The sequence below is a fragment of the Lycorma delicatula genome, chromosome 2 (genome assembly GCF_047948215.1).
Source record: "Lycorma delicatula isolate Av1 chromosome 2, ASM4794821v1, whole genome shotgun sequence".
Taxonomy (NCBI): Eukaryota; Metazoa; Arthropoda; class Insecta; order Hemiptera; family Fulgoridae; genus Lycorma; species Lycorma delicatula.
In genome coordinates, this window is record NC_134456.1 from 17,034,759 (window position 1) to 17,050,899 (window position 16,141).

The following is a 16,141-nucleotide window of genomic DNA, read 5'->3' on the forward strand; positions in this document are numbered from 1 at the left end:
TGAACTATGAAAATTTATGGATACTTAATATAATTTTTGTAATTACTATAAGCTGTTTTCAATTTGATTAATTCTGCCCTCACTATTTTAAATAGTCTGTGTTTACTTGTAAAATACATTGCGATATCCACAAAATATACAAGGCTGTAGGTTACAATCAAAAACAGGTAGAATGGAAGCTTTTACATGAGTTGAAAAAGGTGAATTATTGTGTACTGTTGCAACAAATTAGAAGTAGAAAAATTTATTATTAGTAAGCAAAAAATACACTAAAAATTACTATGGTTCCTGGCAAAACCCAGAAGTTCTCAACTACAGAATAAAATATGACGCACAGCTACAAAACACTAAATAATGTTGTACACTCTTCATCATCAAAAGGATGTCCCTTGTCAGGTGATTTTGTAAAAAAGATTTTAAAAAATTAGCTAGTAATCTAGTGATGATAAGATTAAGTATCAAGGGGTTCTATGCCAATTCTGGCTGGTTAGAAGGCTGGAAATCTTGTAATAGAATTGTACTTTATACATAAAAACATATTTCACACACAATCGTTAAACTTATGATGTGAATTAATCTTTAGAAAAAGGAAAACACAAGAGTTTATGTAACAAACATGATCTTTCTAATTTTATACTGCAACAAGAAAAGAATTTATAATTCGCTCCAGCCCTCCATAGTTAATGAAATTATAAATACACAAAGCTGCAGATTCGGATGTATAGCATCAGGTATGTTAACAAGTATAAAAGATAGATTACTACTGATAAATATAAATACAGGTACAACATTTCATAATCATATTTAAAAGGTGTCATGTTTACTATAAAATACCAGTGTGAACAACTTAAAACTGAACCGAGCTGATTTAAACTGCAGTTATTTATTTGCCTGTCATCTTTAAAGCTGCTACTTTATTACAAAATGAAGTAGGTGATCTTTCATTAGGACTACAGAAACCAGGCATTTGACAATCAAAGAAGAATTTTTACCGATCCAAAATAAGCATTTATAACGAAGTTATCACAACAAAGCGGTGTAAAATATTTGCTCATCTTGTCACAAAATTCTTCAAGATTTAAATTTGAAACCATATCATCTAACAACATGAAAATATAGACAAACCACAATATCTTAATTATTACATTGGCTTCCCAAAAACATTCTCAACAGATAGATAGACTTATTGCTACATTTCATACCAGACTGAAGCATTGTTTCATTTATCAGAGAAAGTTAATTCACACAAAACCAGATATCAGATGACTGAAAACCCTTACCAGAGTTAGAGTATCCGCTTCACAATGAGAAAATTGATGTATGGTATGCTATTTTTGGTAATGGTATAGTGGGCTAATATTTTTTGACTGGACTGTCGATTCCTAATTATACCTAACTTTGTGATGATTTAGTTTTAAGTTTAATAAAACAATATAATTTTACATAAAGCAATATAATGCAGGAATTTATTATTACAATAATTGCATATTACTTACTTTGGATACTTTAACAAAACGTAAGGCAGTTTCAACATCACCATTTCTCTTTGCTTTTACAGCAGCTAATTTATACTGATCCCGACGCATAATTAATATATTAAGCATTTTTTCTTTTTCACTGTCATCTACTTCAGCTGTAGATGATTGAACAGAAGGAGGAACTGTAGGAGACTGAGGTGTAACATCTTGTTGTTCAGGCGAGATGGCTTCTGACTGTGAATTAGCATCCGGTTCCACTAAAGGGATCCCACTATATGAGGTTAGTCCAGGTGACGGAGGTGACGGAGCAGTTCTCTGAGGTATCGGTGGGGGTACTGTTCGTGCTGGTACAGGAGGAGGCGGTGGAGGCGAGGAAGGAGGCTGTGACTCTGATTCTATAACAAAACAAACATTATGTTAAAATTTATATAAATTCCGTCAACAGTAAATAAATTATGTCATTCACTGTCAAAAGAGGGATTTTATCATCACATATAAAGTTAATTATAAGTTGCGTTCAAACAGGAAGAACTATTTATTCATAAATGATTAATATTCATTAGTTAAAGTTTGCAAAGGTTAATTTGTATTATCTGGGTCTCAAAATATTTATTAATACTCTTACACCAATTACATGTTTGAGAATATCTTATAACTTTGTAATTTTCTAATGAGCATTATAGAAAATTTTAATAAAGGCCAATGACTACAACTTCCAATCTGTGATTTGTTTTGATTTAAGAAACACAAGGCCAAAATTTTCTTCATAACACATACACGTATAGAGTCTCAGGAAATCTCTATTATACTTTACAGGCATATTTCTCTCATTAAAATAATTAAAAAGTTTCATATAAGCATAAATATGAAAAATGATTTGTTTTTCGGCTAAGGATGTTGAAAGATTTTGTCTGAATTTCTGTTCTAAAGGTCAAATAATACTATAATAAAAAGACACAAATTGCTAAGCAGAATTAGGTGTTTTATATTCAATCTTGCATGAAAAATGTAAAAAAGAAAAAAAAATAGGCCTACAACTGGTAAAAGCACACTTTTTTAAGTCTGAGATAAATTTAGTTTGTTAAATAGCCAACTAACAAAATAGAGACAAAATTTTTTTTAAATCGAAATATGAGAAAACTGAAATAATTAACATTAATAAACACTGAATAAGACTTTAAAACATTAAATTTTATTGAAAACCAAACAACAATTTTTTTTTAAATCTTGCATTACAAATGATGAATTAAAAGGTAAGCCTGGCCTTTAAGTCATATCAACTTATCTCAAATAATTGTGTAGTAAAACTAAATTACTATATAGATTATTATGTTTCGGCTTGTGTTGCAAAATAAAAACCTTATATATTTAACTGTAAACTATTTATTTGTAACACACAACACTATTAAACCTTTAATTACAGACAACTGGGCTGATAATAACAGAGGCCGTACAAAGGCATGTTGTCTCTTTAAATTCAGCTGGCGACTAGTCTTCACACAACAATCACTTCCTCCACTGTCTAATTGCAAAAACCCTCAACATATTAATAAAGTGTTTAATTAAGTTACAGTGATAATATTAGATTAACTACTCAAAATGTCCATTTCCAGTGTCAATGAATACATTTCAGCACAATGATTTATGAATGTGATTTTCTTCTAAAAAAATTCTTGGACTGATTTTTATTCATTGGATAGCAAACATCATAATTCAGTGTAAAACTTTACTTTCATTGTTGAATTTTTTGAGCATTCTCTAATGCCCTAATGTGGTAAGAAGAAATCTGAAGGATTCAAATTGGGAAATGTCTGGCTGGTCTCACTCGGGTCCTCATCAGCCAGTCTATTTAAAAATGTTCCTTTGAGATGAAGTTGCCTCTCAGTCTAGTTGTAGATGCATGTGTGTTTATGTTATCAGAGAGACATCGTCTAAACTCTGAGGAAACCCATTTTTTTTTTCAATTTAGATAGAGTTAATGATTAAGGACAAGAATATTTCCCCTGTCATACTGCACCAAATGTTTATTGAAAAAAAAAGGATATTGATGTTGAACATACTGAAGGTAGTATGGATGAAGAACTTCACAACATAATGTTCTCCATATGCTAATATGTTGAATTTGCAAGCAAGAAGATAATTTTCAGTGAACCTGAAGGACTTTGCTGTATCATAGCCAATATCTGTTCATAACAATTTCTTTCCTATTCTACATCTACTACAAACTACCCTCTTTCTTTTAGTTGTCTATGTACAATGACATTTCCTAATTCGCGCTTCCCATATCCACAATTTCGTTATTCACAGTGCAATGTTTTGCGATGTCTTTTCTATGCTTGTGGTTAAAATTTTTCCTTATTTGCATACTTTACATTAAGTAGTATCATTAAAAAATAAAATGTCACACGTTAAAAAAATAATATTTTAATAAAGTATGAATATACACTGCAATAGTGTAAGTATTGTACTGCACAGTACAGTACTGCTGTATTTATTTTTAAAGATAAAGTGAAGAAATATCTCCATCATATTTTCTTTTCAATGATGGACAGGATATAAGTCACCTACATAAATAAACAAACTGTCAACAGTGCACAAGTAGAGTTTCAGATTACGGCAGTTCAGTACATAGTGTAAAGTAAATCAATTGAACAGAAGTATTGATGGTGTAACAGTTAATACTGTGCGAGTGTTATAAATAAATAGTAAGTGTTTTTATTCAATACAGTACCATCAATCTTTCCAACGAACGAGTGAACGTTAATCTATTTTACTGTACATACAGAACAGTACGCCTACTTTGCATTTTTGCATGTTTTTGTTTTTAAACTTTAATAAAATTTATTTTTTATAATGTTCAGGGATTGAGTTACTGTAAAAATATCTTCAACCAGTAGCAATGAAAGAAAAAGGGTAAAAAAAAGTTGTGCTGTTGTATAAAAAAGTTGAAATCCTGGATATACTTAAAGAAGGTGAATCGGTAGCTTCTGTTGCTCAAAAGTTTGCAGTAAATGAATCGACCATTCGGTACATGAAATCTGAACAAAAAATTAGGATCTCAACGGCCACTTCGAACTGTTAGTTTGAAGCCACTTCAAAGTAGTTAGGGATCCTACTATTGAGAAGATGAAAACTATACAAGTATTTGGATCAAAGGTTAGAGTCAAAAACGGGTCCCAATAAGTAGACCAATTAGTTGTGAAAAAGCTAAGTGACTGTAAGATCATTTTAATCTAGAGCCATGCCAAAATGATGCTGTTACCCAGTTCCAAGCTTCAGAAGACTGGTTTAATAAATTTAAAGTCAGGCAATCTTTACACAACGTAAAAATTGTAGGGGAAGCTGGATCGGCAGATAAAGCAGCTGCAGAAACTTACCCAGCAAAATTTAAAAAATAGTCAAGCATAATAAATACAAGTCAGAGCAGATTTTTAACATGGATGAGATAGGCCTGTTTTGGATACGAATGCCTGATAGGACCTTCATCTCAAAAAATGAACGATCAGCACCAGGGTTCAAGGTAGTGAAAGACAGAGTAAAAATGCTTTGTGCAAATGCAGCCAGTGATTGTTTAATTAAACCGCTAATGATTTACAGTCCCAAAACCTGCACGTGTTGAAAAATAAAAATAAGACACTGTTGCCAGTTTTTTGGCAATCCAATAAAAAAACATGGATTACAGCTTCTCTTTTCATGGACTGATTCTATAATTATTTTTAACCCAAGTTGAAAAATATCTAAAATCAAAACACCTTGATTTTAAGGTTCGTTTAGTCTTGGACAATGCTCCCAGTCATCCACAGGAAATCCAAACAGCTCATCCAAAATAAATGTAGTTTTTCTGCCATCAAACACTACCACTTTATTGCAACTGATGAATCAGGAATTCAACTGATGGATCAGGAATTATTCAATTGTTTAAATTATATTACATCAGAAGAGCATTTGAAATTATTTTAGATGCGATGGATTCTGATTCTGAGCTGAATGTTACATGTTGGAAGAAATTTAATATTGCTGACTGCATTATGTGTATCAAGTCTTCATTAGATGAACTGTAACAGTCAACTCTGGTGTCTTGCTGGAAGAAGCTGCTTCAAACAGATACGCTGGAAGGTACTGTGACATTGAGACTCCAGGAAATATCGCCGAAAGGTGAAAGCAATAGCTCGTTCAATAAGGAAAAATGTGTTCGATGAAGTAGATGACACAGATATTGAAAATCTCGTAAACACACAAAAAGAACTTAATGAACAAGATCTGGAAGATTTAATGGCATAGGTAGAGTATGAAGGTGAAGGGGTAGAAAATCTCGTAAACACACAAAAAGAACTTAATGAACAAGATCTGGAAGATTTAATGGCATAGGTAGAGTATGAAGGTGAAGGGGTAGAAGATACGATCTGTGGAAAAGAGTTAATTGTCAAAGTACTTACTGAAGGCATTAAACTATCCCATGATCTTACCCAGTTTTTATAGATACTCATCCATCTTTGAATAGAAGCTTAATTTTTAAGCACAAAACTGAAGATGCCACGCAAGAATATACAAAACTTCACACAGATTTAAAAACAAGAGTGAGGTAAGGAAAAATTACAATTTTTTTAAATGCAATCACAAAATCCTGTAGGTTACTTTTGTCAATTTCCTTTATGTAATTTTAGTTTTAGTGTACTGTGTTGCTGTTTTCTTGACTTTTTAAGGTGATTACAGAGTACGATTTGGACATATAATGCAGTTTCCTAATATTTTCTATTACAGTACATAGTGTACATACAGTAGTGAGCTTTTAAATCAAGCAGTTAGGTAAGTGGTTATGAATAAATTAGCAAATATACTGTATGTTGTTAAATAATTTTTGTGTAGTGTACCTATATACTGTACTAAACAAGTGCTTATAATTAATGCTGCCATCTGTATTTCACCAATAACATCACTCTAATTAAGTACACATAATTTTTTTTTCATTTTATATAGAACCTAACCATTCTTCCTTAAATGAGTATTACTTCTGTTCTATATGCATGGTTTTTCTGTATTCGTGTCATTTTTACGGTCTCTAACCCCCGTAAATAAGGATATTTTGGTGTATATTTTACAATATTTTTTTAATTGAATCTCAAATAGTTTTTTTGGTTTTTTAACAACTTTGTTGGAGGCTACTGGAGATTCAGTTATGGGACTTTTTTTTTTCCACGTAAGATTGCAAATAAAACCACATAATTTTGTTCAATAATTTGTATCCATAGAGATTTAGTGTAGCATTATTTGAATTTAGAGCAAAAATCTGGACAAAATCATTAGCTAGCTATAACTTGAAAACAAAGCTTTTCCAGACTTATGTTCACATGAACTTTTTTCATTATTTTGATGAGGGTATGCCTATAGAGTACGGCAGAAACTTCCTGAAACCCCTGGTGTGTGTGTGTGCACGCGCGTGCTCGCGCTTGCATATGCATGCATGCATGCATGTAAAAAGGGGTGCAATGCAGATTATGCAAGCTGATTTTCTAAATGTTAACTATCCACACCACTGCACTAGGCAGTTTAAAAAAAATTAATACACTATTTAAGAATCTAAATACAATTCAAAGCTTTGCTTCAACAGGGAATAAGTTTTTATCAATCTTTGTTTTTTCTGGGTTTATTAACATTTTTGCAATTAAGAACGAACTATGATGTAATGATGTTTATTTTTATTCTGCTGTGTATATACAGCAAATCCAAAATAAATTATATTATTAATGTATTCTTTGCCTTATTTAAGTTTCATAACTTTACACGTGGTAGACGGGTAAGTTTTCATAACATCATGAAGAAATCAGTATTACTCAGTGGGATTTTTAAGTCTATGCCATTAAACCTATATAAATTCATTAATCTTAAGAATCCCATTTGCCTAATTATTAACACTACTGCTATTAATATACGTATCGATCTTGTTGGGGTTTGTGAACATCATGTTTGTAAAAAAAATGAAAAGGGGTTGTTTTATCGAAGAAAGAAAAACTTTAGATCGTACCAAAAATTGAAAAATGGTATATCACTTGAATTGTTAGCAGATGAATATGGTGTAAAAATCAACTATTTCAGACATTAAGAAGACTGGTATACCATTATGAATCAAGTCTCAACTCGAAAAAATGAACTAAGTTCTTCAAGACAGCAATAAAGAAATCATTAAATGAGAGTGGATTGAACTCCTTTCTGGTGGTTCGTTCAAAACCAATCCTTTGGTAAGCCATTTCTCATATAATTCTAGTATAGCAACCCATAATTTTTAATGATAATTTTTTGTTGATGCTGCCTTTTTTGTTGATTCTTTTGTAACCTTTAGTAACATAATGATTTTTTTTTTATAATTATATAATGATTCTCTACATAATCATGTATTATGGCAAATAAATTCAATTCAGTTCAATTTAATGATCATATTATGGAAAAAATTAGCTGATATTAAATATTTAAAAGTAATATTCTTTATGAATATGACAGCGACGTTAAAAAAAATAGTTGAAGATTTAATTAAACAAATGGGACATTATAACTAAATATAACATCAGAATGCATTTTTATAAAATCAGACGAATTAACTTCAATTGGTAATGAAATTCTCAGTTGTAAAGTAAGAAAATGAACTGCGCAATACCATCAGCAGTTATATCACAGACTAATGAAGAGATGAATTTATTCATTAATAGTGAATGAAAAATATGAATCAACACCAAGAACTTTTTCTTAATGAAAGAAATACTTGCTTTCAACATAAATGGAGTGATTATGTAGATAAAACAATAGGAAGTCATTTATGATTTCTAACCATGAAGTACAAAATAATAAGATGGAAAAAAGTTAATATAATGCCAGGTTCAAGCAAAACACAAAATGCTGAATGCTTGGAAACATTCAGAATAATGAATGCTTGAATTGAAGGAGTACCAAAAATCTTAATGTATATAACTGAAAAATATATTACATGCAGTGTAGAAATGCAACAAAAAATTCACTATAGACTGAAACAAACTACTTACCAGGTTGTTCAATAGTTGTAGGCTTTTTAATCTGTACTGCTACAGGAGGGGGAATTTCATTTTCATCAATTGGTTTACCAGTTTTTGCTTGCTTTATCAAATCTGTTAAGGTTTTTATCCCACGACTAAACCTATATTAAAAAACCAAACAAAAAACAAAAAAAATTAATTAACTACACATTTTTTAATAATCTCTTACCACAGAAATCACAGCTCTTTAAGCAGCATTTTTAGCTTCTGAAGTGAACAGAAATTATGAAGAAAAATAAGGTGTACAAAAAATCTGAGTAAAACCCATTTTGAAATAAAAACAAAACTGAAAAATATGTACAAACTTTATTACTTACGAATAAGAGCTACATTTATTTATTACTTTGCTCTACATAATTGCATCCAACTTCAGCACATTTTTATAGTATTCACTAGCTTCTTTATTCCCTCTTCAAGGAATTGTGCCACGTAACTTAAATCATATAGTATTACTATTTTGTTTAAATTCATCATCTTCTCCATGACTTAGCTGGGAACTACATCCAGGCTATAAGATGGATGAGTAAAGGATTTCCAGCAAAATTATTTGATCAGCTCATAATCTGATTTGCTGTGTGTGACCACACACAGCAAAACAGATTTTCATACAAAAACCAAATCCTATCAGATAGCCTCCCATTTCATTTGATTTTTATAGTTCATCTTTTTACATTTTTCAATACATATGGGCACTGACAGTAATTCTGCAATCACTAAATTCAAAAAGCAAGACACGCTTTTGGTCCTAAAAACCACTAGCCATAAGATTCTTTACTGAAAGTAGATGATGATTCCAAAATTCAGTAAATTCTTTACTGAATTCAAACTAGGAAATGATGAATGCTTCACTGCCATCACATTGACTGTTGTGTAGTCATGAAACGTGAATAGAAATGCAAGTTTCATCTTTAGTAATGACGCGATCAAACAATTAATCAACTTAATTTTCATGCTACTGCAAAAATTTATGCGCCGCAGCAAGACATTTTTCTTGTGCGTGTGGTTAACATCTTCGAAACCCATCCATACACCACTTTTTACAGCCCAATTTTTAAGTCAAAACTTCATAAATCAAAGATCATGAAACATTGAAGAAACGTTTGACACAGTGAAGTTCTAGAAATTTTTTTTCTTGAATTTGTTCATAAACTTTTTCATCCATCCATTATCACAGATGGCCAGCTGCTACATTCTTTGTCATGAAAGTTCATTCACCCTTCTCAAAATTAACAGCACCATTTACTTTAACATCATTTATAATACTTCACTGTAAACATCACCAATTTGCCTGTGAATTACAGCCACTGCATTGTTTTTAGCCATTAAAGATCAGATTACTTGTACTTCAATACTTGGCAGGATCACGAATTTTACCAGTCATAATAAATAGATGAATATAAACAACAACAAAATTACTAAACTACTATTGCCAGCAGCTGACTATTGATTGAAATAACTGAGCTATGCAAGCACCATCTGTTTACATTGCATAGGTGGTAAATTCAAAAACACAACTAGTATTTGTTAAAAAGTTGTGGATTAGCCTCTAGGAATGGTTTGAAATATTAACTTGATGGAATTTCCAGACATGTGATTTTCAGAGGTCTGGTTTTTTCTATCAAATAGAATCAGAATGTTGAGATAGAAACTCCCAGTGTCACAATAATAATTTTTAACTGTTTGAAATTCTATGCTAACCACTAAACTACTATTGCCAGCAGCTGACTATTGATTGAAATAACTGAGCTATGCAAGCACCATCTGTTTACATTGCATAGGTGGTAAATTCAAAATGCACTTTACTTCAAAAACACAACTCGTATTTGTTAAAAAGTTGTGGATTAGCCTCTAGGAATGGTTTGAAATATTAACTTGATGGAATTTCCAGACATGTGATTTTCAGAGGTCTGGTTTTTTCTATCAAATAGAATCAGAATGTTGAGATAGAAACTCCCAGTGTCACAATAATAATTTTTAACTGTTTGAAATTCTATGCTAACCATAATAGCATAACAGGTCTTATAGTAAGAATATTTATGACATACAAGTCTAACGTAAAAAATATTAAATTAAATATTAACACTATCACTTTAATTCTGCAGTTGAACTTCATTTTTTTTTACAGTTGCAGGAGTATTTTAAGACCTCCACTTGAATGATCGAGCCTTAGTTTGAAGATGGTAACTGGAGACTTTATCAGCAATAATTAGAAATTAAGACCTTAAGATAGTCATAATTTCTGTTGTATCAGGAGGTAGCATGTCCGGCAAGATGCATTTTGTCAAAGTTGGGTGGACCTTGGATACAATTTTGCAATCACTCTGCATATACCAACAGCATTATCATCCCGGTCAGGTATGGCATTTTGCATATGCAACAAAATCTTCATTCCAAACTCCGATATGCAAGCATCAAGCTTGTGTGGCGATGGTTAATTAATCACCAAAAAAAGAAAAAAAGTTTGTTAAAATTGCACGGACTGAAAAGTCTTTTACTAATAGCAGCATAACAAGTAACTTCATAGATTGTTGACTCAAAATCTTTCATGATTAAATCTGAAAAACTTCAGTAAGTCATCATTTCAACTTGATTACCACAATATTAATAACTATCCACCAAAGTTCAGCTTTTTATAAAACCTTAATGCAATAGCTTATCTCTATGGAAAGAGGATTAATAACTTTTATTTCTTTAAACACAATGACAGATATGTGTGGAATGCAAAAGTAAGGATTACGACAAATACATAACATGTGGTAGAGAGAATAGGTAGAGCAAGACTAAGATGGCTTGAGAATCAAGTAAAAAAGGGAAGAACAGAATTAAAAATATTGAATTGAAGATTGAATTGAAGAAATCAGTGGCTAGATAAAGTTAAGGAATATGTGAAGAGTAGGTATATGAAGGTAGGACAGATTACAGCAGGAGAGAGGTGGAGGTATAGAACAAAATAAACATCATCCTATCCAGGATACTGGATAAAAGAAAGAAGACCGTTTTTCTACAACCTTGATACAGTATCATCATTCTTGTTTTTTTTTTTTGCCTTCAGTTATTTGACTGGTTTGATGCAACTCTCCAGGATTCCCTATTTTAGTAGTTTCATTTTGATACACTCCCTACATCCTACATCCCTAACAATTTGTTTTACATATTCCAAACGTTGCCTTCCTGTACAATTTTTCCAATCTACCTGTCCCTCCAATATCAAAACGACTATTCCAGGATGCCTTAATACGTGGCCTATAAGTCCGTCTCGTTTTTTAACTATATTTTTCCAAATGCTTCTTTCTTCATCAATTTGCTGCAATACCTTTTCATTTGTCACTTTATCCACTCATCTCATTTTTAACATTCTCCTACAGCACCGCATTTCAAAAACTTCTAATCTTTTCTTCTCAGGTACTCCTCTAGACTTCAGCTGGTTCCTAAAAAAAATATAAAATTCCTTTTACGGACCCTAACATCTCAAATTTTTGTCCTTTAACAGCAATTTTGATTTTTAAATAAAAACAAAAATCAGCTTAAGCTAGTTGGGTGAGGGATTACACTGAGGGAATTTTTTACTTTTTTCTAAAACTGAAATTTGCAATAGTACATAGTCTGGTGCATTGTCACGATGAAGGAGGCACTCTTCTTCCTCACATTTTCACAGAAATGCCTTATGACTTTAAGGTAGCAGTGGCAGCTGAGTATCTACCTTTCAAATATAAACTCATACAGAACAAAACTTTGATATAAAAAAATTTATCAAGATCACCTTGTTTAATGACTTTTGTGTGCTATTTGAGGTCTTTGTGACAATTTTGTAACCCTCTGCAGTGGCTGAGACTTTGATTCTAGATCATATCCATACCCTGATGTCCTACCACCAGTTATTACTATTGAAAAATAGGTTGCCATGTCATTTGAATTCAAAAGTTCTGGACAGTTCATTACACAATCGTCTTTCTGCTCTTCTGTTTAAAATTTTAAAGCAAACTCAACTCTAACAAGATACATTCCTAATTTTTTAGTTAGGATTTTATGATATGAACATACTGAAAGCTCAATCTGTTGCTATATCTCACATACTGTAAAACATCAATTTGATTTCACCAAATTATTTAGTCAGGCAATATAGGATGTATCTGTGATTGTTGATTCCTAGTCTTGGGTTCCTGGACTAGCATCAACTTCAGTAAATTCTTGATTGATTTTAAAATACCTGAACCACTCATAGCAATGTCTATGGCTCAGAGTAATCCTCATAAACGTTTTGAAAATTTTTATTTTGGTAATATTTTTGTCAAGCTTGATACTAAATTTCACTCTTTGTTAATATAGATAGATCATCGCAAAAATCACTGAAGGCACCAAACAACACCTATTTTGAATGAATACTACACAAACACTAATCATCACAAATAAACACGGGTGGTGGGGGATTGTGCATTAATTTATATACTATAAAGCACTCTCATCTGAATGTCTCAAAATAGCTTCATAAGCACTAAGAAAAAAATGTTGGTTATTTTTTTGAGCAGACAATAATACAATAAAAAAGAATATACAAATATATATATATACAATAAGACAAATACAATAAAACATTTTGATCAACCCTTGAAAAACCAGACCTGATTATAAAAGGAGGTAATTGTGTAATCAGCAAAGAAGGTACATTTTAAAACATTCAAAATAGGTTTTTTAAGAGCTCCTATTATACCAGATTGAGGTAAATATTATTAAACAAAAATAAGTTTCTTAGAAATTTTGTCAAATACATATTACATCAACTGTTGTTACATGTTCATTTGTTAAGGTGTTGTTAGGTTAATACGTAGTCAATATCGATGAAGTGCAAAACTGAATATTGAAAAGAAAAACTATGCTAACCATAAAAGCAAAAACTATTAATCTTATACTTGTTTTATCTTGTTTGGCGATTCTAAAACTCCTCAAACCTACATTCCTAAACGGCATACCTAATTGTATACAAAATTCCAAATCACATACCTTCGAGCTCTAGCTGATTCTCCAGCAGCTTTAGCATTTGCTTCAGCCTGCTGGTACATAGCAAGTCTTTCATTTAATAAAGAAGATATTCCTCCACTAGGTGATGGTTGTTTTACTGGAGATTCTTGTTTCTGAGGTGCTTCAGTATGGCCACCAGATTCATCAGGTTCTTCATCACTTATAAGACCCGTTAACTCTTCCTAACACAAAAAACAAAATGACAAATCACTCTTTTTCAAACAAAGTATACTTTGAGATAATTAATCTGCAAAAAGTATTATTTTTTAATTTTGATACCTAAGATTTTTGGGGCTTTTTTCCCAATAAACTCAGTCTAGATGGATGTATATCACATTCTCTGCAGAAACTTTCATCAGAAAATTTCAAATATATTTGAAACGACAAGAAATTTTTAATAACATAAGATCATGAAAAATGTTTTAAAGTACTGAAATGTATACATATTAATATATATAGAAAACATATCGGGTATATTAGAACTACAGAAAGCTTTTGAAATTTTAAAAAATGTCTTGTTTCAGCACAATGTAAAACAAATCTATCTCTTGACAACATAATAATAAATTATATTATTTACCGTATATTTAGAGTAGTTCTTTCTATCTACTTATTTAACCTTATTTATTTATTTTTATTATTTAACATTTGATAACAATTGTCACTTTAAACTGATTGAAACCAACAAATCTAGATCGCCCACTGTAAATTCAAATATATTATATAATTTTAACAGTTCATTATCCATGTAAGACAAATTAAAGAGGTTAGAACACAGTTACCCTATCTAAATAATCAATTTACAATAAAGTAATCTTCAAGTACATGGAGAAAGACAATGAATGACCCAATCAATTTATGCACAAAAGAAAGAAAATATGATTAAATTAAACAGTACATTTACAGAGGTTCACATTAACAGAAGATTGCAAAAGTTTAAATGAAATAAAAACTTGAGTAGCAAAGGCTAAGCAAATATTTAATAGAAACACATTTATTAAATAGTAAAATAGAGCTAGATTTGAAGAAGTATTTTGTGAAATACTTGTTTCAAATATTCTGTTCTTGATTCAAATCTGAAACAAGAACACAGAAACAAAGAGGCTGGAAACGCTTGAAATGTGGGCATGAAGCAGATTGGATAAGGTTAAATGGATAAACAGAATAAAAACTAAGGAAGCAATGAGAACAGCAAACAAGAGAGTAGTCACTTAATCAAAACAATTCTGAATAAGAAAGCTACCGGACTGGGATAATGCATCATCAGCAGAAAAGGATTGTTTAAAACGGTATTAAAAGAATTGGCCCATGGTGAAAAAAAAAGAAAAACCCGAAAAAAGTTAAAAATTTTAGACTGTTAAAAGAAATGAGAATTATCATGTAAAAGTTTGGCAAATGAGGAGGAATATAATAGTACAAGGGACCTGTCTCAGGTCAAACAACCCCATGATGATAGGCTTCATCTACACTGTAAGATGGTATAGTATTAATGAAACTGTACTCTTAATTTAATGATATTAATTTATAAATATAAACTTTTATAACAAAAATTTATAAAAATCTGAAAAAAGTTTTATTTTGCAATGTTTTATGCAAATTTACTTTAGAATATTTTCAGTGATCTTTGCGACCAACCATCCTCAATTAAAGGTATTGCTGTGTCTTAAAAAGGATCACGCTTTTAGACACTTGAACATTATGAAATATACTATCTTCTCTTCCTCTACAATATCTCTTGATGAGTCCTGACTACAATATTTCTTGATGAGCCCTGGCCACAATAGCAATCCAAGCCTTCTGATCCTAAGAATGATTCGTATCCTCTCAAACCCATTGTTGTCAAATCCTAGCTAACTTTATCTAATCATCTTTGCCTGGGACATTTTTTCCTTCTGTTAAACAACTTTTCTTTTAATATTATTTTGACCATTTGTAACTTCATACATTCTCATGATGTTTCTCAACCACTGGATCCTTTGTACTTCCATAAATCTAACAACATTTTCTTCTTGAATTACTGCTATAAATTCCCAATTTCTCCTTACTTACCAATCATTCTATTTAAAAATTGGCTACTATATTTCCCTAAACCCTTTTCTTCAGGCAGTATTATTTTCACATATAATTTAATTATGCTCCCTAAATATTTAGAAAAATCGAATACCTTAGATTCTTTGCCACCAAATTTTCAATTCTTGAAACCCACCTACCCAAGGTTGGAGACACCTTGAAATACATTTTTTTTTTTTTGCTGCATTCATTTTTAGCCCTATCTTTTCTTCTTTTTCTACACATTGAACAATTTCTTTAATTGTAGCAAATCTCATGTTATAATGGCCACATTATCTGCAAATGTGGCCACAATGTTAACTTTACTGATAATACCCTGCAGACACATATTAAACTATTGTTCAGAGACAAATTATGGCTCTGCTTAATTCCAGCACTGAATTCAAATATTCTACTGGTTCTACAAGGATCATTCAGGAAGTTCTTAGTCTGACAAAAAAACACAAGCTCTCAAAATTTTTTTGCAACATATTTAACTTGCAATTCAACACCATTTAGATGAACAACATTTTAATA

The 16,141-nt window shown here is 31.1% G+C and overlaps 1 protein-coding gene across 1 annotated transcript in view; it reads right to left on the minus strand.

Moving 5' to 3' along the window:
• Positions 1-16,141, minus strand: part of l(2)gd1 (lethal (2) giant discs 1) — an 80,035-nt gene that overhangs the window by 47,316 nt on the left and 16,578 nt on the right. The window contains exons 4-6 of the mRNA XM_075357516.1: positions 13,538-13,737; positions 8,510-8,640; positions 1,497-1,873 (exon numbers count right to left, since the gene is read on the minus strand). Coding sequence (XP_075213631.1) covers positions 1,497-1,873; positions 8,510-8,640; positions 13,538-13,737 — 708 coding nt within the window. The remainder of the gene's footprint in view (positions 1-1,496; positions 1,874-8,509; positions 8,641-13,537; positions 13,738-16,141) is intronic.